Source organism: Mytilus trossulus, chromosome 2 (assembly GCF_036588685.1).
Source record: "Mytilus trossulus isolate FHL-02 chromosome 2, PNRI_Mtr1.1.1.hap1, whole genome shotgun sequence".
Lineage (NCBI taxonomy): Eukaryota > Metazoa > Mollusca > Bivalvia > Mytilida > Mytilidae > Mytilus > Mytilus trossulus.
In genome coordinates this window covers 93,509,309-93,536,090 of record NC_086374.1, presented here as the reverse complement: position 1 = coordinate 93,536,090, position 26,782 = coordinate 93,509,309, and the positions used below count along the sequence as shown (strand labels likewise).

The following is a 26,782-nucleotide window of genomic DNA, read 5'->3' as shown; positions in this document are numbered from 1 at the left end:
ATGCAATGCATGAACGATTAAATCAAAATATACATGTACTCAAAATTTTAAGAACTTTCGTGATAATTTCTCTAATGGAAAATTGAAATTGAAAATGTAAGTAAAATATTGACATTATTTCACGGTATATGGCCATGATTTAAAGATCTATAAATTGTGTGTACGGTTCGGCATATATATGCATTATCTTTGTCCTTAAAATAGGTCGATCGAAAGATAGATTACTCAGAACTAAATGATAAGTAGTCCAATATAGTTTTCAGAAAACTAAAACTGAAAGCGAAAATACAATTATCCCCACCGAATATGCGCATTTTAATAAGGATTGAAAAAATATGAGTGCAGTTAATAAATATATGCATTCAGAAAGACGGATATAATGGCGATAAATGACAGACCTGTGAGGTAAGATCATTCTACTGATGTGGTCATACTCTTATTTAGACGACGTTTGACAATTAATCGTCCCTCAAAGATAATCTTCTCTGTCTGCCACAAGTGGCTGATAATTTTGACTGTTCGGTATGTATAGATATGCATTCATCTCCCCTCTGTTAACATATGTTTATCCCCGCCATGTTAAACCCGTATGAGCCTTGAGCCTGTTCCAAGCCGTCATGAGCCTGCAATTCAGTGGTTGTCGTTTGTTGCTGTGAAACATTATTGTTTTTTGTTCATAGTTTTGTATAGAAATTCTGAAGGCCGTTAGTTTTCTCGTATGAATTGTTTTACATTTGTGATTTCGGGGCCTTTTATAGCTGACTATGTGATATGGGCTTTGCTCATTGTTGAAGGCCGCTAACTTTTATGTCATTTGGTCTCTAGTGAAGAGTTGTCTCTTTGGCAATTATACCCCATCTTCTTTTTTATAATCACCTAGTCCGATATTACTCTGACGTCCAACACGTCCAACCATGCACGGCCCAGCTTGTCTGGAAAACGGCCGTTAGACGTCAGATTAATCTCGGACAAATAATCACCACGTCCAGTTGGAATCTGTTAAATCCGATACCCTAATTCTGAAAATGTGAAATTACGAATTATATCAAAACAGCACGATTTCTGCTTTTGTTTGGTATTTTCACTCAGTAAATGTTCTGTGACAGAGATGACCAAGATCTTTTGAACATTATTTAATCTTTTCAACGGTATAAGGTAGTGCAAACATTTGAAACGAGAATAAAAAAATCATTTCTTTTAATCTTTAAAAAAAATTCTGAAACAACACACGAATTCGGAAGAGTGGGCGTCATTTGTTGATCAGACTGCGTGGGGTTTTCGCAGTCCTCGCTCGTTAGATACAGAATAGTCGTCCAACTTGAAATTTTTACCTATTATGTCCTATTACATTGGTACAATAATGATATTTTGATGTGATTGTGGATTCGCTTGGTGGGTTGTCAAGGCATCTGTTCTAGGTCCTTAAGGAGTTCATTCGATTTTCTCAGTCTTTGTTTGTAAGATGTGGTATGGATGCCAATGAGACAACTATCCACAAAAGACCAAACTGACACAATCATTAACAACTATAGGTAATGTAACCTTGATTTGTAATCTTAGATTTATGACATTTGTACATGTTAAACTACTGTTGCCTATATATCCCTTTTTGTATTTTTTTTTATATATATGGTTGTTTTTTTCTACTTACTGTTTTTTGGACTGATGTTTGTCTCTTCGTCGTCGTTAATGTTTTCTTTTATAATGATTTATGATTGCCCATTTTCTCAGTCATCTTGTTTTATTAAAAAGGAATTTTTGAAAAAAGGAGTTTCTGAAATTTTCGGACTTCTTTATATTGTGATAGTCGTGTTTTACGGGGTATCCACAAACGACAAGTCTAGTGTTCTTTGACATCACTTTATTAAGTAAACATAGGAAATAAAGTGATGTCAAAGAACCCTAGAACGTGGGGCGCCATTGTGATAGTCGTGTTTTACGGGGTATCCATAAACGACAAGTCTAAGGTTCTTTGACATCACTTTATTAAGTAAACATAGGAAATAAATAACCCAATCTGTGGAACCAGGCTATAAATCTAACATCTACAGTACAACCAGTATGTTACAGGGACATCATAATCTATGTGTCCAGATATAAAGAATGTAATTTCCAATATATAACTACAGTTGTTCCAAAGTATGGAAACTTCAGTGAGTAATCACGAGCACTAAATATAATGTCTCTATATAAGTTTCGTCACTATATAAGGTTTCAATAATAAGTATATATTCAATATGTATGTCTCCAATTTTCAAGAGTTGACCACCATTACTTCTTTTCCAAAATCTGAGGTGTGTCCAGAATGACCAATAAGAACTGACCATAAAGGTAAACAAGGTGTGACAATTAATTTACTAATGAGTTGGACAGGTAGACACTAATACAACTATGCTCAATGAAGTATGACTGACTAGAACTTCCATACATTTTAAAGTGTAAAGAGATAATAGACTATAAACCAAAAGATCAAATAATCAGAATAAAGTAATAAAGTCTAATATCTGGCATATGATAAAATGTAAAATACTAATAAATCATATACGTAAAAATATACTCTGTCACAATATCATAAAAAGTTAAGTTTCACCTTGTCAATTTTTTTATAATATTTTATTCTTTCTTTTGTATTAAACCATGGTTGTGAAAATTTTCTATTAAATAAGCGTGTATTCTTTTTTCAAGAACCCACAGTGTTTGAACAATGTCGGAGAGAGCCTTTGGCAAAACTCATTCAGTCATCAATAGCTCATTATCCTCCGGCCTCATGGTTTCTTTTTCAGAATCAACGCTTATCCATTGTATTTATATAACATGTATAATACAAGAGGGACGAAAGACACCAAAGGGACAGTCAAACTCGTAAATCTAAAACAAACTGACAACGCCATGGCTAAAAATGAAAAAGACAAACAGAAAAACAGAAAAACAATAGTACACATGACACAACAATAGAGGCGTTGCTTTTTCTGTTTCTGAATTTTATTTGAATCAATCTTTTATTTTTATCTGTATCATTATTATCATATATATTTTTTTTAAAGTTTTTTTTTTTTTTTATGAAAGCTGAAACATAAATGCGATTCAATAGGGTGTAGGGTATACGTCGAAACCCCTCCACAATCCTGACCAGTGAAACAACAACAACAACAAAAACGCCCAACTAGAATATAAGTACAGGCACAACAAAAGTGAACAATTGCTTAAAATGGAATGTTTGGTATGAGTTAATACATATATGTCCTATGTATGAGATAGAGAATGGAACAGGGGAATGAGCCTAAAGAGACAATCTGAGAGCTGTTTAAAGAACAAAAAATAACCATAGTTGTAAATAAATACTGAATTTTATTATGCAATCATACCTAGAATTGATTAAAAAAATATTTTTAGGACTGTTAACCCTGAATTGTTAGGCATTGTCAGGGAAGATCTATATTGATTTCAATATAGTACTCGGCCATGGTATATTCTATAGAGATAGTTACAGCAAAACAAAGAATCCCCATTATATAGCCCCAATATTGGTTATTATGTCATTGACGTAGACTGATAATTCGTTTAAATTAAAATATTAATTAAAATGTCTGTTATGTTTTAGGTACAACAAAAGAAATAATTTATGAACACTCAGTATGAAAATGGATTTGAATTTCTGATTATATATTGATAGGTAATCATTTTGAACCGTTTTAAACCATTTTAAATGGAAAGAAAAGGAAACAAACGTAATTCAAAGGAGAAAGTTGCCAATGAACCGAAGAAAAGGAAGCAGCATCACGACGAACCTAGTCGCTATGGAAATTTCCAGTCATCTTCGGGACAGAAATCTGGAGGAAGTATGATGCAATCTGAAGATGAAGAAGAAGGCGAAGAGAAAAATATCGGTAAGGATACATTAAAAAAAATGATATCTGATAATCTCCAATGTCATATAACGGGCATGGACTTGATGGAGTGTAGAGAATAAGGAGTTTAGCCATTTAAGATACTAACAGTTAAGCTAACATGGTTGCGATATAGAAATACTGGGCGGTCTCATGTGTACGTTTCTTACCAGAAATTTCTTTGAAATATATATCAATGTTTTTTGTTTTTTTTTTATCAAACTTCATGTTAAAATTTCCGATTTTGATTGGTTAATAGGAGAGAGATATTTTAAATATAATATATAAATAACACATAGGTGATATGGTAATAGGGAGGTGATATGGTAATAGGGTGATAATATGGTGACGGAGCAGATTGTTACTCCCGAGAGAAGATTCTCAACTGAAGAAAAACCAAGATTGGCAATATTTTTCGATGGGTAACAATCTGCTCTATCATCTTCTCATCTAGAAATCATTTGATGAAGTTATTGATGTATAATGCTTTGTATTTTGTATTTTAAATCATCGATTTTTGATTGGTCGGTACGACTGAGAGGCTGACAATAAAATATTATCTCTCGTCGAGCATAAATATTAAACACATAGCTGAGAAAGTGAAAAAGCCGAGTGTTACCTCCTGAAAACATTGTCAACTGAGGCGAAAACTACAAGTAGAAAATTTTGATTTCCTTTCTTGAGTTATTATCCTTATTAATTCAAACATTTTTACCTACAACTTATATAGGTTTACCAACTAACCATGGCATAGGGCGTAAAATAAACAGACCAAGTCTATTGACACAATTACAGTCCATACTTAGAAAATATCCAAATGACGCACAAATTCTTCGGGTGAGTAAATAATTACGAAAATAACAAAATATAATGCAGATTATCAAGAATATTTGGAATAATGAATTTTCTTGTAACAAAAGCGAGTTTTAACCTGTGATTTTATCCTATAAGAATAACGTGAACTTTCCTGAAATTTTGATTAAAATTAAAGTAATAAGAAACCTCAAATTAAAAAAAGATATGCATATGTTTTTTTTATAACTAAATGGATAGTTTTCATTATACAACTTATGTACATATACTTTTTTTCTGAGGAAAATTCTTTAATTTGTCCACATTTAGAAGAAGTTTACTTATTTTTAATTGCTTGCTTCCAGGAAGCAATTCGCCGACAGATTTTCCGTATGCATAGTGACCCGAGCGTAACCCTCCTCGTAAAAATCCGGTAACCACAATACACATGGAACTGTCATTGAAATAAACAAATATCTGATTATACATGTTAAACACGTGCTCAATACCCATGCTTTTTGTGATTTGTTTACTATAAAGTGACAATCGGTAAAACTCGGCTTCAAAACACGGCATTTAATGAGCAGCCATATTTGTTAAATCATAACAATCAGAGAGAAAAAAAATTGACGATTATATGATTTATTTGCGAAAATAATGATAAAATCGTGCACAGAGGACTAAGTTTATGACGTATACATGCATTGGTTCAAGAATTGGACAAACATTATTTTTCACCACTCACTCGTTTCATATGATTCCAATTATTTGGATGAATATATATGACAAGAGAAATTTAAAGCTGTAATTGATCAAATAAACATGAAAAAATATAGATTTATGCAAAAGCAAAGTCTTGAATAATATGCGGTTTGTATGTTTGTTCTCGACAGTCAGTCATTGTCTGCTATTTGTACGCCGCAAAAGTAACTTTACCGTTCAACAGGAAAACGTTAAAATGAGTTTTGCAGCGAAAACGTGGAAAATCCTTAATTTTATTGGACTCAAATACTATGAAATATTGGTAGGTTTTTAAAGGTGCTGACTTTTAATTTATATAGGAGATGATTCAAAATGCGGAAGATGCTGGTGCTAAAAATATGAAGATATTTTACGACAACCGTGTCATAACACCAAAAGGTTCAAAGAAACTTAGGCATTATTTCAAGGTATTTATATTTACAATTTAATATTAAATTTTAAGAACTATCAATTTATTTGAATGGATACATGTTACTGTATAATAATTGATTAAACAAAACACACCACAAGACTAACAAAGTTTATAGGTTGCTGACTTGGTACAGGCACACAATTAAAGGTCATTAAACATGTTTTGTGAAATAAACCCACAGCAAAACGCATAGTAAAACTCAACGGTTCAATAGGTTCCGATGTTATAGAATGGACAACAGAAGTAACTAAAAAAAATTCAATGATATAAAACATGAAATATCTAAGGAATACTAGCAGTTACTGACATTCCAGTTCTAGACTTCGATCAAACTGATTGAAAGATTATATCTCTGACCTTCATCTCTATCATATGAGATGCCTTTTTACCCATCACGGTTGGTTAGGAATTTTGTTTACCAAAATTAAAAACGTAATATTTCAAATGTTTTATGATATCGTTCACATTGTAGTCACCTGGGATTTTGATATATAATGATGCATGTTTTAAACAAGAGGACTGGGAGGGTATCATCACAATTTACAATAGTGTAAAAGAAAAAGAACCACTCAAAGTTGGAAAGTTTGGACTTGGATTCAAGTCTGTTTTTCACATGACGGGTATGTATATGGTTCATTGTATAGTTTATAATGAACACATACACTTTTGTGTATATGTTAATGTATAAGGTGCATTTACTATATTGTATGTTGGTCAGGGATGTTTTTTGTGCTTGGATACTTTCAAAACTGTTATCAAGGTAGAATATTTCATAAGGCGATATAAATATTTACCAGAAAGCAAAATGCATTTAATACAACATCACAAGTTGTTGACATTTCTTTAACTGCATATATGAGCCTGGATATAGCAGTCGCATTTCATTAAGTATATTTTATTTAAGGAGCTAGCCTAATGCTGGATTAACAAAACCAATTCCTTAAATAATCTTTCAATGCGGATTCAACAAACTTTTGACATTAAGATGGGTTTTTTCAGCATTATACATGATTGTCAAATTGTGTTCACACCTTTTATACATTTATAAATTCTCGTTTATTTGTGTATTTAAAAATTAAAAAAAAAAACAGATTTTGTTTGACCGATATTTTCATAATATTTTATGAATAATATCTTCATAGCCAGAAGCCTGACCTTCTAGGGGCAACTCATTAAAACTTACAACAATACTAATCAAAATAACAAATTAAAAAAAAGACTAGCTACTCAACATAATTTTAAATTTGAAAAAAATAAATCGCCTAAATTATATAATTTTAAGAACCTGCAGTAGAGCTCTGCCAGGTAAACAAAATTATTTTAGAACCTGAACGGTAGAACTAAAACAGGTATAAATTTTGAAAAATGTGAATAGATCCTCCTCTTAAAAGTATTTAGAAACTTCAATCACAGTGGAATGTATACAATAAGTTTATATCCTGTTTCGTGTATTCCTGTTACAACAATTTAAAAAAATAACTTTGATAATAATTGCAGATAACCCAGTGATTATAAGTGGCGACACTCTTCTAATCATAGACCCATTGTCTCCGACGGAAACTTGGTCAGTATCATTAAAGGATCTAAACAAATTTTATCAACCTGAACAGACTCTTGCTTGTCTTTACAATAGATTTGGATTTGACGATACTGCGTTAGAACTAGGGAACTTTGAAGGAACTCTATTTTGGATTCCACTTCGACAAGAGAGGAGTGCTTTGAAACCAACTGCTACTCCATATTTAGAAGATGAAATCAATGATTTTCTAAAGTCTTTTATTACTGAAGCAAGATATGACCTACTCTTTCTGAGAAACTTAGAGAAAGTTGAGGTCGGTAATAACCGAAGCAAAGATCCATATTTCAAAATTGAAATGCGTGGAAAACAGCAAGTCCCATTTGAACAAATTCGGAAAAAGTTCAGAACAGATCTTCTAAAACTTGGCAGTAAACACCCAGATAGTGATATAATTTCAAAATATGAGGTCATTTTAAAAACAACAAACACAGAAGATCACTTTGTCGTGGTTAATTGGTTGACAGGAAGGACGAATTTCCCGGAGAACATAGGAGCTATACTGAATGATTGTAATAATAAAGAACTGCAATACAGCCCATATACTGGAGTGGCTTATTGCACATTTTCCGAAACAAAGGAAAACCACCAAGGACATATATTTTGTTTCCTGCCTTTACCAATGACATCAAAGAGTTTGACTGGACTCCCTGTCCATGTAAATGGATTTTTTGATCTGGATGATAATCGAAGGTCAATGAAAATGCCAGCTGCAAATAACGAATCGTTAAAAAGTGACACATCGTTAATTTGGAATGAAGAAATGATCGGAGAACTATTACCGTATCCATATTTTATGCTGGTGCTGTTTTTGAGAGATATTTGTATAAAGAACAACAATCAGTCAGAAAGTGTAAAAGATGTTTATGAATCTATTCCAGATCCACTAAAAGTGGAAACACATTGGAGACCACTTGCTGAAAAGTTGTACCAACAAATTATGAAAGAAAATATTTTTTTTACAAAACAAGAAAACGGTAAATGGATAAATCAATGCAACTCATTATTTGCCATATTTGAAAACAATTCTGATGAAGAGGTTCTCCATGAAGTAGAAACATTTTTGTTGGATATTGGCGAAAATCTGGTGAAAATACGAACACATGTAGAAAGGATTTTAGAATATATACACTGTTCACCTTCCTCTATAAGTCCAAGATTGATACGTCAGAAACTCAAGGAATACCAAAAGGTGTGGAGTAAATACTCCCCAAAACGAAAACAAACGATACTGTCGTTTATACTTGAGGACGGAAACTACGACGATTTGGCCGATATAAAGCTTCTTCCACTGTACAATGGCGAATTCAAGCCATTTTCCGTTTTTGAAAATGAGGTATTTGTTATAGAAGAGGATCCTAGCAGCTTATATCCTGGCCTGGAAAACAGATTTATATCTCAAAATAAAGTTACAGATAAAGTTTGGGATGCAGTGTCAAATCTAGCAAAAAAAGGTAATGGCAACACATCAATAAGTTTCAACTTTTTAAGGCCTTTAAAATATCTCTTTAAATCTGTGTTCACTAGAGAGCAGATTCACGGTGGTAATGTGTTATTGAAAACTTTTGTAGAATGTTTTCAAAGGTACTGCCGGTTTTAATTCTATTCATTACAGCAAACATAGTTCCAAATATGATATATTATAATGACCAATATGCATAATGAATATTATTTGTAGAAAACATTTTGTACATTTTTCAAAAAAACGCTTGACAATGCATTGCAAGTTGAACTTTTAATCAATATAAACTTACAACCAGGAACAGGCTAAAAAGGGATGTAGATTATAGGTCTACGAAACAACAAGGCGACGAAATATATAAAATACAAAATACAAAAGAAATATAGAAGTCAGCATATCATAAATTTCGCAACCCGGTACAAGAATTTTTCAGAGCAAATATATTGTTTTAAATGAATAAAGAGATGTTTTGTATACGGGAATGCAACACCAACATGATTTATGGCAGCAAACCCTTGGCAGTAGATTAATAATCTATATACATCTAAATATCTCAGAATAACATGCAAAATAATATACACATTGAATTCAGTTATTTCTCACAAATCTATGAACATACAGCGTCTTAATTTATGATGAGTTTATCTAAATATGTATGTGTCATAAAGAACAAATATTCCCCATTGTTACTATAACTCAAAGTATGGTCCAGACACCTAAGTATAAAACAAAATAAAATTTCAAAATTACCAATACAAAAAAAAAAAAGACTTTGAATACTAGTATATTTAAGTTGCAATTTAAGGAACAAGTAAATATGTTAGACTAGTATCCAATGGGTGTATGGTACTCTTTAATTAAATATTGGAACTTAGTCAACAAAATAATGTTGATCACTACTTCTTCAGTTTTTAAAAAGAACAACGAAACTGTTACAGTTGATTATTTTCATTTTCTTTGTTTCAGAAAAATTCCAACTGAGATTGGTGACAAATCAAAACTTCCCAAAATTGCTGAAAGAAACAATTAGTATAAATTGTACTAAAAACCAACAGGGAAGTTACGTTCCTGGACACGAATCGTTTCTTGGGTGTACTTGGATAGAGAGAGTTTGGCGATCTATTATTTTAAGGAGATACCTTGATCTACAACAATTTCACTCTGTACCTATCATTCCCATCAGACAGATAAATGAATCTCATGGTGAACACTCTAAGAAAAAACGCAAAAGATACAAGGATATGTCAAAGACGCATATCACTGAATTTCTCACACTTGAGGGAAAGTACATGTTTTCAAAGTTCAACAGTATAAAACTTACCAAACCACTAAAAAAAGTTGTGCAATTACTGGGCACTAGAGTCATTTCCCAAAGAGAAACCATTCATTTTGAAATAAAAGGTGTAACCGAGATGTATATAAAACAACCAACACCTTTAAACGTCATAGGTAGCTTTTCAAACGCATCTTTGGGAGGAAATGTACAGGAAATTGCTGAAACAATCAATACAGAATGCACTGATGAGGAACGTTCTGAGTTAGCACAATATTTAGAGAAGCATAGACATACTATTGAAAAGGCCTCATTTCACATATTTCAGCTCCTTAAAATTTTCAAGCAAGATGATAACAAAAACGCAAAAGAAATGGTATGTTTGAAAGAAAATTCACAAATCCATTCAAAGTGCTCGTTATCCAAAGGTTTCCAGTATCCGAGAAAATATTTATCAACAAGTAACTCAGCGTTGGCGCAACAGCTAGGAGGAAGCAATATAACCGAAACGGATTGCATTTCAAATATACTTGAGTATATGAAACAAGGGTGCAAGATGTATGGTCAAAGAGAGAAATTAAAAATAATGAGTCATTTAAGATATAAGTCAGATTTGTTACCTGCTGTTTTGAAGAAAGCTCTGGATGTGGATTTTGTGCTGTCGTCTGACGGGAAATATTACAAAGTAGGAGATCTTTTTAACCCAGCATCAGTCATACTGACAAAACTTTTCCAAAATCAGAAAGGTACTTTTCCAGACGGTGCTTTCCTTGTGACCAATAGTTTCAATGAATCATTTTTAGAAAAGCTTGGAATTAAGAACGAGAGACATGTAAGTTCTAATAATCTTGTTATAGTAGCAAAGACAATAGACCAAAATAGAAAAGAAAGTTTGTCACAAGCAAACGCTTTGGTATCGTTCTTGGAAAACTATCGTTCAGTGATAACGGAAGAAGCATTGCATACAATAAAGACTTTAAAATGGTTTCCATGTTCAAAAAGACGAGATTCTTACCCATCACAGTTAGCTTGGTTTCAAGAAAATAGCCTTTGTGCACCAACAGAAGTAAAACATATAAAATACAAGTACCTTTGTGGCTCGGTAGTTCCACTAGCTGAATTTGCGGAGTCTTTCAAACCAATTGCGGACTTCTATGACTGGAATTCTCCTCCAAGCGTTGATATGGTTTTGCAGCATTATCAAAATGTAATCAGATCCTACCAATCGAGAGAAAATTTAAAGTACATAATGATTGCAAAACAAGTTTTTAAGTTTTTCCTAGAGGAGATGCATAAAAATAAAATAGATGATGTCACCATTCGTAAACTCAAATGTATGAATAGTGTTCCAACTAAATGCCATGGATTTAAACCAGTAATGCAAACAGTGATCGAAACTGGTTCTTTCAATATGGAACCGTACTTGTATGAAGTTTCAAATGATGTTTCAGACTTTTCAAATCTCTTGAAAACGTTGGGAGTCAAAGAAAGAGTTGATTTTATTATTTTAAAATCGATTTTACAACAATTACAGGACAAGTATAAGTCTACAAAAATTAGCAACTCTCAAGATGTGAAAAAAGACCTAAAAATGGCAGTAAATGTTCTTTCAAGTATTGTTGAAATGCAGATTAAGAAAAAAGAGCTGTTGGATGTTCTTATTCCAGTTTGCTCCTTTGATCGAGATAATCTTCAATTTAAAACGATAAATGAGTGCACTTATGGAATTGAAAATAACAAAGATACTTTTGTCGGCCATGAAAAAAATTCTGGAAGAAAAATGGTTTTTGTTCATCCCGATGTTAATCATATTGCCCAAAAGTTAGGAGTCGTATCTATTAAAAAGCGTTTTATACAAAGCCAGAATATCACAGTTCTTTCCTGGGGTCAGAGAGAATCTTTAACAACAAGAATTTCCAATTTATTATCAGAGTATAATGACGGTTTCGCAGTTCCAAAAGAACTTATTCAAAATGCTCATGATGCCGGGGCAACAAGAGTTTGTTTTTTGTATGACGAACGGGAAAATATGTATGATAATGACAAACTTCTAGATCCTGGTATGGCTGAATGTCAAGGACAAGCCTTATGGGTATATAACAATGCCATGTTTAGGGATAAAGACTTTGACAACCTTATTCAGCTTGGTGGAAGAACTAAACTTCAAGAATCTGGGACAATAGGGAAGTTTGGTCTTGGGTTTTGTTCTGTATACAATTTGACAGATGTACCAAGCTTAATCAGCAGACACATGTTTGGAGTTCTGGATCCTCATTTGCATCACCTAGGTGAGGCTACACAGGATAAAGAACCCGGTATTTTGATTGAGCTGAACAAGGACTTTATTTCTACATTGCCTGACCAGTTTCAACCCTACGAGAATGTGTTTGGATTCAAGGGTGACTGTTGTGATCAACCTTACAAAGGAACATTGTTCAGACTTCCACTCCGAACACGACACCAGGCGTCTTCGGAACATCAAAAGATAAAAAGAATAGAATACACAAAAAATGAAATGATGATACTATTAGAAAAGTTTAGAATGGCTGTTGCAAATTTGCTATTATTCACCTCAAATGTTAGAGAAGTACTGGTTTATCATTTGAATGGGAGAAGTAAAGATCCAGATAGGGACAAGAAACTGTTGTTTAAATCATGGAAATCACAATTAAATAGAAAAGATCTAAGAACAAATCTATTAAAGACAGTTGCTGAAAAAATGCAACATGATCAGTTGTCGGATCTTAATCTCGAGATGGAAGTATGTGATATTGGCATTGAAGTATATGATTCAGCAAAAGTATTAGCAAAAGACTTTCCAGAGCTTTTAGAAAACTTTAAGCCATCAAAAGCTTCACAATCATTTGCTTTTGCGTATGGCATCGGAAATCATTCAGTTGGACTTGCAAGGAAACTAGAAAAAGAGGGGGCTCTTCCTATAGGTGCTGTAGCGCTTCCAGTAGAAAGGAAAGGAAATGAATTGATAAAATATACGAAAATCAATAATCTTCCGAAAGGTTTTTACACGAACGGCAGAATATTTTGTTTCCTTCCACTTCCCCTTCCTTTGTCTACAGAGCTTCCACTTCATATTAATGGTTGTTTTATGGTGGAGCAAAATCGAAAAAGTATCATCTGTCCTAACACCGAAGACAAATCAAATGCGAATAGCGAATGGAATCAAAATATGCTAAGTGATGTTATTTTAAGCGCGTTCATGAAAATACTGTCCTCATTAGCCTCTCTGAGGGATCATAGGATTACTGATGCTTATTATTGGACACTTTGGCCTCAAACTACAAAACATACAATGCAAGATACTAGTATTGCTTGTCTCATTAACGCTTTCTATAGAGAAATTTTACAAACTGACATACCGATCTTTTACCGTAAGGAGAGTAGACATACGACATTTGTCAGACCGTTTAACAATGCAACATTTTTAGATCCTGAATTTAGAAATTCAGGCGAAAATGGACAAATAGCATTTGACTGCTTGGTTGCTTTTTATGATGGCAGCTCAGTTGTGATGGATATGCCTATAAGTGTATATAAGAATCTTAAGGCAGCCGCTTGCGATGATACATCCTTGGTGGAAAAGCGAATAATTTCAAAAAAGACTTTTTTCAGTCGATTCTTTTTCCCAAATTTAGAAAACTTGGTTTTGAAAACAACATTAAGTAAAGATCAACGTGACAGCCTTGTTATCGAAGCTTTTAAAGACAAAGCCTTACACGATCTCGTCAAAGATTATAAATGCATACCTGTAATGATGTCAGAAACTCTTCTTCATCCAAAAGACTTAGTATGGCAAGATGGACCACTAGAATCTATGTTTGAGAAAAACGACAAGCGATTTCCCAAATCAACATTTAAACATTTGAAAAACACATTGGATGAGATGGGGATGATGGTTAGTTATATTTCGTCAACTATACTATTGGAGAGAGTGGATACAGTCAAAAGAATGCAAAGAAAAGATGCACTTAAAAGATCTAAGGCAATTTTGAGATATTTAAATGACAATGTTGATCGTCATCAAGATGTAACAAATGATTTAAAACAAAAACCTTTTCTTCCTGTTATGTCAAAACCTGTTTATTGTCTGCTACCTTGGAAAGGATACAAAAAAGAAAAAAAACTGTTGCCGCCTGAGAAGTTATTTTCTCCTTTTGATAAATATGTGATAGGATCTGTTGGGTGCATTGCCGATATTGAAGGACAATCTATCAGTAAGGAGACAATGCACCAAATTGGTATTCGAAGTATTGAATTACAAGATATCATAGAACAAATTAATGTTCTCGGAAAGTGCAATGTATCATCTTCTAATTGGCTTGATATATACGTTTTGTATAGCATGCTGGACAAATTCATTGCTGGTTTTACCAATACTTCATATGCTAATATTGATGTAAATTCGTGGAAACAAATGAAGATTTTAAAAGTGGGATCAGAAATGATTGAACCTCGTAGGATAGCCATGAATTTGACATTAAGATGTCATCCATATTTGTATGAAATGGACGAAAACATGAAAACATTCACAAATGTATGGCAACTTTTAGATATACAGGATCATTTTAACAAATCTAATTTCATCAGCGCATTGAAAGAACATAGTCAAATGATAGGCATTACTCAAATGGATGGTCAATTAACAATTAGTGTAGTGAATTTACTTTCAAATTTATGCGACCTTTTGGAGTGTGGTAAACTATGTCTTTCAGAAAAAGAAAAAAGCAACATAAAAGTTCCAGACAACAACTGCTTTATGCGTAGCATTTCGGACCTTTGCTATGATGATGGCGACTTTCAGTACGATGAAGATGATGTTTACGTCATTCATGGTAAACTTACAGGCTTAATTATCAAACATTTAGGGATAATGTCTAGACGTCACATGTATTTAAGCCGACATGCAGATGAAATTGCATATGGACAGACAGAACAGCTTGTAACCCGTCTTAGTGGTCTTCTAAAGGATTATCCAATAGATCATTCTGTTCTTAATGAGCTTCTTCAAAATGCTGACGACGCAGGAGCCACTGAAATCCATTTTGTTTATGATTTACGACATCTTGGTACTAAGAAAACATTTGGCAAAAATTGGAATCTTCTTCAAGGACCCGCTCTTTGTGTATATAATGATGCAAGTTTTTCAGAGAATGATTTAAAAGGCATCACGAACCTTGGAGAGGGCAGTAAGTCAAATGACGCAACGACAACAGGACAATTTGGTGTTGGATTTAATGCAGTATACCATTTGACAGATGTTCCATCATTTCTTACACTTGGACCACGTACTCCAAATGGTGGCGCATTTTGTGTTTTTGATCCGCATTGTTGGTATGCCCCTAGAGCTAGAGTTGAAGCACCTGGAATAAGATTATTACCAGAGAAATTAGAAGCAAAATACAATGATGTTTATAAAGGCTATCTTCAGGATTTCTTACCAGCAGAAATTGGTACATGGTTCAGATTTCCACTTCGGCGGGAAAATCCGGAATGTCCATCTAAAATAAGTAGCAATGTCATTTCGAAGAATGCTATGATTGCATTGCTAAAGAAAATGAAAGAGGCTATGACGAAAAGTTTATTATTCTTGTCAAATATAACAAAGATAAGCATATCATGTATACGGAAAGGTGGAGTTCAACTTTCTGATAAATACAGTGTGAATTCGAAATTGCATAATTCAGACCAGCAAAACTATGACAGTTTTATGTCCCGTATTATATTTGAATCCAGTCGTTTAAAATCAAAAGCTGTGAAAATAAACGATATTGAACTCCAGGAAGTGAAATATACCAATAGCGTTGAGGACAATACAGGGAATTCCGAAACATGGTACGTGGTTCAAACCTTTGGCTTTTCGGACAATGCCAAAATCCCTGACGTTGTTATAAATGCTGCTGCGCAGAAAGATTTTTTCCTTTTACCAAGAGGAGGAACTGCCATGAAAGTAGCTGACAATTTTACCCAATTTCTTAGAACAGGAACAAATGCAGTTGAAGAACAAGAGACTCGTGGTGAAGCTTTCTGTTTTCTTCCACTGCCAATTTCTACTGGATTACCATGTCATATAAATGGGCATTTTTCGGTTTATTCTCATAGGAACGAAATTTTTGGAGGAAAACATATAGATGATATTAGATTTGTTTGGAACAAACTTATATTACATCAAACCATTGCTCATGCATACGCTAGCTGTTTAGATTACACGAGACGAACTTTAATAATTGATGACATAAATGATGAAAGTTTAAACTCTATGCAAATTTATTTTAACATGTTCCCAAATTTTGATGAGATTAAAAGCTCTATGTGGAAAGATCTTGCTTTAGAAGTGTATCTCAGCATTTACAATAGAGAACTTAAACTATTTCCTATATGTCCTGCGTTTCACCAGTATGCGGGAAATGTATTTAAAGAGGCTGAAAATGATATTCCAGTCAACTTTCAAGGAAGAATTTTAAAATGGGCGTCGCTGCACTGTAGAGGACAGTTCTACCCATTATTCTTTGAGATCTCCAATCATACTTCAATCACGCATTTGAAAACAAAGAAGGCGAATGTAGATACAAACAAGATGAATACACATATGTGACAAGTCCACAGAAGAAAGAGCATCTGCAAAAAGAAGAACAACTTTTAAGACAACTTTTAATAGAGCTTGGTATTAAACTGACATGCACTCCTTTGTGGATATACCATAATGTTGCAAACGCCATTTATTCAAATCACAATGGGGAAGCTGTTTGTCTTGAATTAAGTAATAGCAGTATCAAAATACAGACAATTTCACCGTCTCTTGTTGTTGACTTTATGAATTCCTGGAATACTTCCAACATAGATAGGTGTGTAGTTGATAAGGTAAACATTCCGTTAGAAAAGACTGTATTCAAATCGTTAAAGAGATTTACAAGCATTTTAAAGTTTTGCCTTATGGATCCTGAGGTCGACATCAGATTCGCTCAATTTCCTTTCTTGGTGGACAATAATGAAGATTTAGTTGAATTATCACCCCAAATTATCCTGACCAAGTTTTGTTCGCTACTTACTTGCTCTCGTAAACGATTTATTCATGAATCTTTGGTGTCTCACCTGGACAAGTTTAAACATGTGTTTAATTTCTTAAATCTACAGGAATTCTGTTCACTTGTTTCTGAAGCTTTAGACCAAAATCTGTTTAAAAGTGGAAAACCGATAATATGGAAATATTCGCAGAATGAGTTGCCGAACTCCTTATGGATATCAGAATTTTGGAAATATCTCGGCACTTTATCAGGGCCTTTCTTTGAACTAGAGGAATGGTGTCTTTTCCCGGCATATTTTGGGCAAAATAAGCATATGCTTCTTCCTTTCAAACTGTCGTACGCTATCTTAAATATAAAAGGAGGTGACTCTGTAAATTTTGGTAGTGTTCATAATATTTTGAAAAAACTGTCCTTACCAAAACCGAGTCGTTTCAATATAACATCAACTCACTTGCCAAAATTTGTTTCATCAACGGCACAACCAGAAAAACTGTGTGAATGTTTGGTATATCACAAAGAACTCATTTCCAGTCATTGTTTATCGGTATACGAGTGCGACGAACTTTTATCGTTTTTTGACAATAAAATTAATCTCATCCAGTGGAAACAAATGAGAGGTCTAAAATTGTTTACCACAATAGACAATGCGATCGTCGACTTGAATGGGCGTAGTCGCGTTTTGGTGATAAAAGAAGGGAACAGCAGCATAGTTTTGGATGGATTAGATAACTGGGCTTATGCAACAAACACTTACTTAATCAAACACAATGCGAATCATGGAAAAATGTATGAAGCATTGAACCTACAAATATGCATATGTGAAAAAGATGAACATGAATTGCTCGAATTGTATCTCGAATATATATTACCAGAGTTCCAATATCTCCCACAACATTTTCACTGTGTGCACTTAGAATTTGTACGAGAAAAGCTGTTGTCCACTAAAAATTTTAGGTTGAAAGAGAAGCTCGGTTCTCTGAAGTTCATTCCTATGAAACATGTGAGTGATCTAAATAGACTAAAGAAGGCAAGTGATTTTTACAATCCTCGTAACATCGTTTTCATGACACTGTGTAAGGAAACACAATTGCCGCCATTTCCTTACAATCAGACAGTGTGGGAAGAATTCATGATTTCTGCAGGATTGATACAGGATGTAAGCAAGGAACAATTTATCAAATTTGCTAAGCAAATACAAAGTCAAGGGCCAAGTCCTATGTCATTGCGTCAATCAAAAGTACTCACAAAACATCTGTTTGATCAGTCTAACTTAAAGAATGACTTGGAATTCCTTGACGAGATGAGTGAAATATGCTTTATTATGCCGTACATTGTCCAAGATACATATGCTGACGTTTTTCCTCAGATATCAACCAAAAACCTTGTTGCTTTTTCTGCATCGGTCCCTCAAGAACAATTTGAGTTAGCATGGACGACGGACAATATTTTACGTAGTTATGCCGTTCCAAAAGATCAATTTCTTTTTGAAAAATTGAAAATAAAGATAAATCCAACCGAGCACAATTTCGCACTTCATCTTGAACAAGTGTGCCAGTCTTTGCAAAAGGGAACAATCGACGACGTAGACTTCGTTGAGAGGTTCATGAATAGTATATATGAATATCTTGCAACTTTGAAAGAACGAGACAACTTTATTGAAATAATTTCCAGCATTCCGTTAATATACGTCATAAAACATAATGCATTTCTTGAAGCCAAAAATGTTGTTTTGAAAGAACCTGAAACATCCGAAATTAAGCCGTATTTGTTGGTGGGATCAGAAGAATACGGAAAGTTCAATGATTTGTTCAGAAAATTAGGAGCTACAGATGAAGTAACATTAGATCATTACTTCAGAGTTCTGTCTAGGGTTAAAGCAGTTGTTAACGAAAGTGTTCTGGTGTGCGAGGAATTTGAAGTTACAGAAAAAGCTGTACGCGGAATGTTAACATTGTTACAATTTAAGCTAAAACCAGACAATATAACTGTAAACGAACCAGTTCTGTATCTTCTCAGCGAACACGATCGACTTGAGCCATCCAGTATGCTGATTTATGGAGACAGCAACTTACTGCAAAAAAGACTAGAAGATCAGCAAACCATTAAACTAATGAAAACCATGGAAACGTTTACAGAGGATATGTTTGATGTAGATAAATGTTTTGAGTTGTTGCCTTCCAACATTCGTCCACAATATCTCAGCAAGATTGTAAAAGAGGTCTTAACAACCCGGTGCAATCGAGTAAAATGCGAAATAAGCAGCGTACTTGAATCTTTTATCGGTAGTAAACTGTTTATACATTCTATGGTACGACTCGTAAAAACCAAAATGAAAAGAGATAAACTTCAAAACATATTAGTAGAAGACATTATCAGCCGTTTCAAGTCCTTAAGATTTTGTGCTCTCGAGTCTTTAACTACAGTTCTTACTTACAATGAATGTCATATTGAAGGAAGTATCGAAAATAAACCTCTTTTTTATGACGAGAGAGAAAATATTGTGTTAATATCTGCATCTGATTTAGATGTTTTAAAATGGATAGCAAAATACAGTCATCTGCTGTCAGAGGTAATTTATAACCTATGCTTTGATAAGGTAGACCCAAAACACATACAAACTGTTCTGCTAAACTATAATGGCACGGCAAAAGAAATGATGGATCTGTTAGATGTTCTTGGAGCTGTACAGATCGATTACGTCCCGGTTGACAGTTCTTGGATACCAACACCTGGAACTCCCGTACCACGAGAATGTCTTGCTTTTCTTATTCATGGTATTAGTAGTTTTCAACCTGGGGATTATGCTGTTTTCGAGGTGTTCGACAATCGATTTAATGATAACGAAACACAGGAAAAAGTCGCAGTCTACATATATGTGAAAATAATAAGTTGTCTTTCTACCGAACCAGAGGGGTTTCCAGAGTATGAAATTGATATTGGAGATGGTCAAAGTAAAAAAGTTCGTTCATATGATCTCTACAAATTAGAGCGTCCAAAATCAGAGTCAGACAGTCAGACATCTAGTCCTACAAATTCTGATATGGAACCCCAAACATCTTATTTAGTTGTTTACACAGGTGAGCAAAGCAACGACAATACCAGTAAAACAACAGAACTGAACTTGGAGGATGTATTACAAGAAATTGAAGAAACACTTATTGATGCTTGGCGATTAGGATATGAAACCTTTCGAAAGGTTTATAAAAGATTAATCTTGCGCTGGCATCCCGACAAACATGGAAATTCAAAATTTTCAAACGAAATTGCTAAACATATTATATCGTTTGCGAAACTGATACAGTCTGGGAAAATCGATCCAAATAATTTTCCATCATATAAAGAACGGAATAAAAGTCGTCAAAATGACCGGCAAAATTATCGACGTCAGTGGAATCAGTATAAAGGAAGGCCTCGCAGTGGGAATTTTAATCCACAGAATGAATATTGGTTTGACCCAGATGACTTTGCAAGACGAGCTCGTCGCGAGCATTCATCCAGCAATCAGAACTACGAAGAAAATGTTTATAACCCAGATCCTCGACCGTACGACGGCGAAATATGGTTTAAACAAGCTCAAAATGACATTGCTACCGCAGATGCATTAATGAGAGTGGCAACATCACAGTCGTTCAACTGGATATGCGTTACGAGTCATCAGGTACGTAGACATGCAACAGAAGTTCACAGTTAAGGTAGCACTACAGTGAGAATTTACTGACTCCAATCAACAGTATTTAAAGATCAATTTCTCCAAAACTACTCAATGGATTTTAAAAATCTCTAACTTATTTTTAAGCTGAAATATTACTCTTTCTTAATTTATGTATAAATTTATTTTTGATATGATTAGTCTCAAAATATAGCTCATTAATGGCCAAAAAAGTGGTCTACCAACTTGGATGAAAATGGCACATTCATGTCAAATGGTAGTTAAAATTTGTTTTCATCCCTGTAATCAACCATATACAATCTCCAAAACCGTGTCTCAGATTTTTGATATATACCTCCAGTAAGAAGATATATCGATTTAACTTCTGGGTGCCAAACCTCATTTCACCTTTCATCTTTAGAAACCCATAAATTCATTTAGAAACAAATTATCCAAAAACTGGGACACGGTATTGTAGAAAATACACCCTTCAATCATATATATCAAAGTCAAGCCAAAGGGGGTATCCATAAAGTTTCTATTGTCATTTTTTCCTTACAATTTTCATGAAAAATTGTTCTGAGAAATGACCTAAAAACTGAACCCCTATAAAGTCAATATAAATGCAGAAGTCTCACTGGGAACACCCCAGGAGTGTTCTGATACCATTACTATATCAATAGAACCACACACTTTGTGTCTTTGATGCTCTAATGCTGTAAATTTTGCATTATATGTGAACTGTCCAACACTAACTTGGCATTTGGCGGGAGTTTGACGTCACAGATCTGACCAACATCTGTGATGAAGTAATTAAATATACACAAAGCTCCGCCTCTTTCCAGACAGTCTCAGATAAGAGAAAAACATGGTTGACCAGCTGCATTAATCAACGTTTAACATCACTATTCACTATATATAAAGAATAATTTTCATTTGATTTTTAAAAAAGAAATAAAGTAAAACTATGTCTGAAATTAGCTAATACATTAAAAGTGTGCATCAAAAAACATGTTGATAAAAAGATCAACCCACCCTTTTCTTGAAAATACATTTAATTTAATGGGACTGAAAAAATACACATTAACTGAAAATTAGTTAAAATTCATAAAACTGTATTTAATAAATGAAGAAGACCAAAGAGAAGAAATTTATACAGGCAGTCAGAGGCTTTCAAAACTGCTTCCCCACTCTTTTCCATAGTACTTTTTTTCCTTTTTGATAGATTTTTTCCCTTTAGTTTTTTTTTCCTTTTCCATGTTCATTTCCATGTTATATAAATAATTTTTGTTTCAAAACAACAAGATAAGACTACATTATTTATCTTATGGTCAGTGATTAACAGCTGGACACTGGTATCAACAGATGATTGACATATTAGCCCCTCCCAAATGCCTATATATTTAGATTAATTACCATGTGCTTTTATTTACATAAATTCATTATCAATTTACTCCCTGTTGTGATATGATAATGACTTTGAGATTTTTACAAACTGTGCAGAATAATACTTACTTCCAAATTATGTGATAAAAAAATATGACCAGAAAATCATTGTTAGACTGTAGTGCTACCTTAAATAAAATGATACGGGTTAACATATAGTTGTTTCCTCAAAAGAAAAGTGGTGATAAGAGAAGAAAGTATATTTTATACTTACACATGTTTTGGCATTCGAACTTTTTTTTTATCTGAGCGTTACTAATGAGTCTTACGTAGACGAAACGTGTGTCTGGGGTATTAAATCAAAAGCCTGGTACTTTTTGATACCTATTATTTGTGTGTGTCTGTGTCCTGTATGTTCTCCCATTTATTTGAAGAGTAGTCTTAGCATGTAATGTTGTCATTTTAATGTTATATTTAACATTGCTATTAAAACGGGACGTATGTCTAGCCACAAAACCAGGTTCAACCTACCATTTTCCCTTAAAAATGTCCTGTACCAAGTCCGGAAGATGGTCATTGTTATATAATAGTTCGTTTCTGTGTGTTGCATTTTTAGTGTTGTGTTTCTATTGTTTCGTGGTTATCCTCTTGTGTTTGGTGTGTTTCTCTCGGTTTTGAGTTTGTGGCCCGGATTTGTTATCTTCTCAATCGATTTATGAATTTCGAACAGCGGTATACTACTGTTGCCTTTATTTTTTGCATTTTGATTTGAGTAATTGGGGACTCCTACTGTTTGGTAGAGATCTATTGGCAAGTTATGAGAAGAATCGTATTTTATTAAAAAAAAATGTTGAAGGTTTATAATCTAGAAACACAAAAGTTGATGTTGTATACCAGACAGACAAAACTCTGTATATAATAGACATGCAAAAAATTACATAAATGAACAACAAAAAACAATATCCCCAAAAATTGTAAATCACGCAATACAAAATTCGATGTTTAAAGTTTTATTTTCACGAATAAAAATGAATAGTTGGGGGAACCCTAAACACAACTATTATTTGAGCCAGTCCATGCGAAAAGGTACAAAAACGAAAAAATTACGAAATTCTAAAAAGTGTGCATAATTATTGGTAGTAGACTTGTGATTTATAAAACACATTTACTTTTCCTCATATCATCAAGCTGTGGGCTACACGCACCTGCAAGTGCTGGGACCCCCCCCCCCCCCCCCTCCCCCCGCCTTAGTTTTATCAAGATTTTTAATGAATTATTTCATAAATTTCAATCATTTTCAAAGTAAGGTTTAAATGGCTTGATTTGCCAATTGATAATGTTTGCCCCGGTAGCAGTGGGGATAAGGCTCTCGCTTAGGATGCCGATATCAATGCAATTAAACCGGGCAATGGTTCGAATCCTGTTCAACTGAGGTTGATTTAAATAATATTAAATAACTTAACTTAACTTAACTTAGGATGTCGATATCAATGCAATTAAACCGGGCAATGGTTCGAATCCCGTTCAACTGAGGTTGATTTATATAATATTAAATAACTTAACTTAACTTAACTTATTTTTCAATTTCTAAAACACAAGATGACATAGTTTTTGTATTTTCCCTCATGTTTTAATGTTGTCTTACTTTCTTTGAACCTGTAGAACTGACTGAAATTATTGGTTTTTGTCTCTGTATAGTATCGTATTTTTTAAAGTTTCTGGTCAGTAAAGCATTAGTCGGGGGAACAAATGATTTCACTCTTGCTCACATACAAAATATTCAGATATTTCTACGTCTTTTTCTGTTTTGATTGACAAATTCGGGATAGAATTGAAAATTTTATGAAGGTTTACATTAATGTAATTTTTTTCGGATAAAATCGTTTTTCAAAAATAATATAACAAACTTTGATAACGTGTCCTGTAAAGTTTACCAAAAGGACTTTTTGTACCTTTTCGCATGGACTGGCTCATTTATGAGGATCTATTTACATAAAAACTATTTGATATACTAATAACCGAGAGACAAAATTTGTAGACTAAAGAAAGCAAACAATACAGAAAAAAAACAATCCCAGGAAATTTGGTAATGATATACAAAATACAGGCCATGAATGAGATATCATAATTAAGCAGTATCTTATTGAAAACCGATTTAAGTTATTCTAGATATATACTTAATTTCAAGGGGTTGTATATAATCTACTAAAAAGACACTTCCAAAAAAAAATATGCCTGCTGCGGGTATGGCTAGTTAATCAAGAGATTTAATGATAAATGGTAACATGACATTGAAGTTAAGTACAGGTTTTTATGGTTTGTTCTCCATGCCATATAGCTTTAGAATGAACATTTGTTATCTAATAAGAATTTTTTCTGGATGTAAAAATACAGAAAATTGTGTCAAGTAAATATTGTTATCACTGGTTATGTAAAACTACATTCATATGGGCTTGTATAATCTTTAAATTTCAGGCTGCAGAAAAAGCTCTTAAAGCTGTTCAAATTTCAAAAGATGATAAGAAATTTAAAAAACACCATTCATTGATAACAGAAGTGTCAATGAGCAATCCAACATTACAGAAAGCAGCAGAAGATCTAGAAAGGCTTGTTGGAGACTATACAAGAATGAGGTACCCAAGACCTGTGTATTTCCCCAAAACTCCCTCAGATTTGTACAGCCATAGCGATGCAAAAGAAGCGCTAAAACATGCACAGATAATTATAAAAACTGTTAAAGAAATCATGAAGTTTAAATAAATGTGAAGGAAACACATTATGAAAGCTTATGTAACAGTTTAAGATTACAAAAACATTAAGATATAGTTATAGACATTTTTGATTTAACTAACAATTTGATAATCATATACAAATTTATGTTATCTTTATACTAATTTCATCTTTTAGTAATTTTGCTCATGTCTCATCTCTAAAAATATATAAATAGTCATTTGTTTTATATTGTAGTTCTCATTTTCATGATTTTTCAAATGACACTTTATTTTGTTTCCTTGTAACGTGTAACTTGAGAACAGTTCAAACATTCAATTTGATATAGATGTGTTGTTAACAATACAAAACACAAAGCTGACTTTAATTAGTTTCACTGTTGGAGTTTATGAGTTATGGTTCTTAACTGTTTGAACGCCGATCCTTAGAAATAAAGTGAAACTTTTCTGTAGTATTTTTTTTTATATCGACCTTGTTTATACTAATGTACTTGCATATTACATATTTGTAAATAGACCAGTTGGTTTGATGTCACTAGAGTTGTTAAAAATGGGACTGAACTGTTTACATGAGTTATGGTTATATGCATCTGCAATGATAATTTTATAATTTTATTCACTTCTTTTTCATATTGCTTATGTAATATTGACACATTTACAGCTGTGTTTTAATAGTGTATGTAACAGTCCAATGACAAAGTTTAATCTAATTACTTCATTGGGAACCAAATTCAAAGATAAAAAAAATTGTTTTTCAAAAGTTTTTTCAATCACTGCGTATTGGATATTCATTTATTCATTAATAAGGAAGAATATTCATGAATATTTACGGATATTTCAGTTCCATTGTAATCTTGATTTCTTTTTATTTGTTAAAACATGATTATATAAATAATATCTTTTTATTGCATGTAAATATTTACCAATATACTGGTTTATTGTCCTCTTAGATTAATGCTTATTAGGAAGATATTTATTTCTAAATATTTTGATAAAAAGTTTCAAGTATCTTTACGATTTTTATTTTAGTGATGTTTAATGATGTGAAGAGTCTATTTGGACATTTTAACTGGTATACAATAAAAGCGCCCTCAATCTAGCTACGGGGAACAACTGAATTATTGTTGTTTTCATCTTATTTTTTCATTGTCATCGTCTGTTCATATTTGAATTTTTGTTTTGTATTTTGCATTGTTTATCTACAAGTATTTTATAAACTGTCTTTTGTATTGTTTATGAAGCGTAGATGCTACTGGTGGTGTACGTTTCGTCCCCGAGGGTATCACCAGCCCAGTAGTCAGCACTTTGGTGTTGAAATGAACATCAATTGTATGATCATTTTTATAAATTTCCTGTTACCAAACTTTGAATTTTTCGAAAAACTAAGGATTTTCTTATCCCAGGAATAGATTACCTTAGCAGTATATGGCACATTTTTTGGAATTTTGGGTCCTCAATGCTCTTCAGCTTTGTACTTGTTTAGCTTTACAACTAGTTTGATCTACTGATGAGTCTTATGTAGACGAACACGCATCTGGCGTATTAATTTATAATCCTGGTACATTTGATAACTATTAACTATAAACGTGTAAGTTACAATGTTTGAATGACTTTAGGTTTGGATAACAAAATTCTGTTTTGCTCATTTGAGGAACAAAATGTTGGAATACAGTTGTAAACTTCTGTTTGCAAAAATTAGTGAATGACTATATAGTAGAAAAGTTAGCATTTGATATTTTGTATTGTTATTCGTTTATTTTTTTTTCAAATTGTATTGCTTTTTTGTATAATTTGCTATTACAATATTTTATATA

General features: G+C 33.1%; 2 protein-coding genes across 3 annotated transcripts; both read left to right on the top strand.

The window, feature by feature from the left end:
• On the top strand, positions 1 to 16,781 carry LOC134708397 (sacsin-like). 2 transcript variants are annotated; one of them, XM_063568889.1, is made up of 7 exons: positions 1 to 96; positions 3,674 to 3,887; positions 4,618 to 4,724; positions 5,741 to 5,848; positions 6,326 to 6,473; positions 7,351 to 8,883; positions 9,858 to 16,781. In XM_063568889.1, exons 2-7 carry the CDS (start codon positions 3,707 to 3,709, stop codon positions 16,772 to 16,774), a joined length of 8,994 nt encoding a protein of 2,997 aa, XP_063424959.1. In that variant the 5' UTR covers positions 1 to 96; positions 3,674 to 3,706; the 3' UTR covers positions 16,775 to 16,781. The 2 variants fall into 2 exon arrangements, with proteins under 2 accessions (XP_063424959.1, XP_063424961.1); XM_063568891.1 differs by lacking the exon at positions 1 to 96 and adding an exon at positions 302 to 405.
• On the top strand, positions 16,781 to 26,782 carry LOC134708398 (sacsin-like). Its single transcript, XM_063568892.1, has 2 exons — positions 16,781 to 20,862; positions 24,715 to 26,782. Exons 1-2 carry the CDS (start codon positions 16,993 to 16,995, stop codon positions 24,997 to 24,999), a joined length of 4,155 nt encoding a protein of 1,384 aa, XP_063424962.1. The 5' UTR covers positions 16,781 to 16,992; the 3' UTR covers positions 25,000 to 26,782.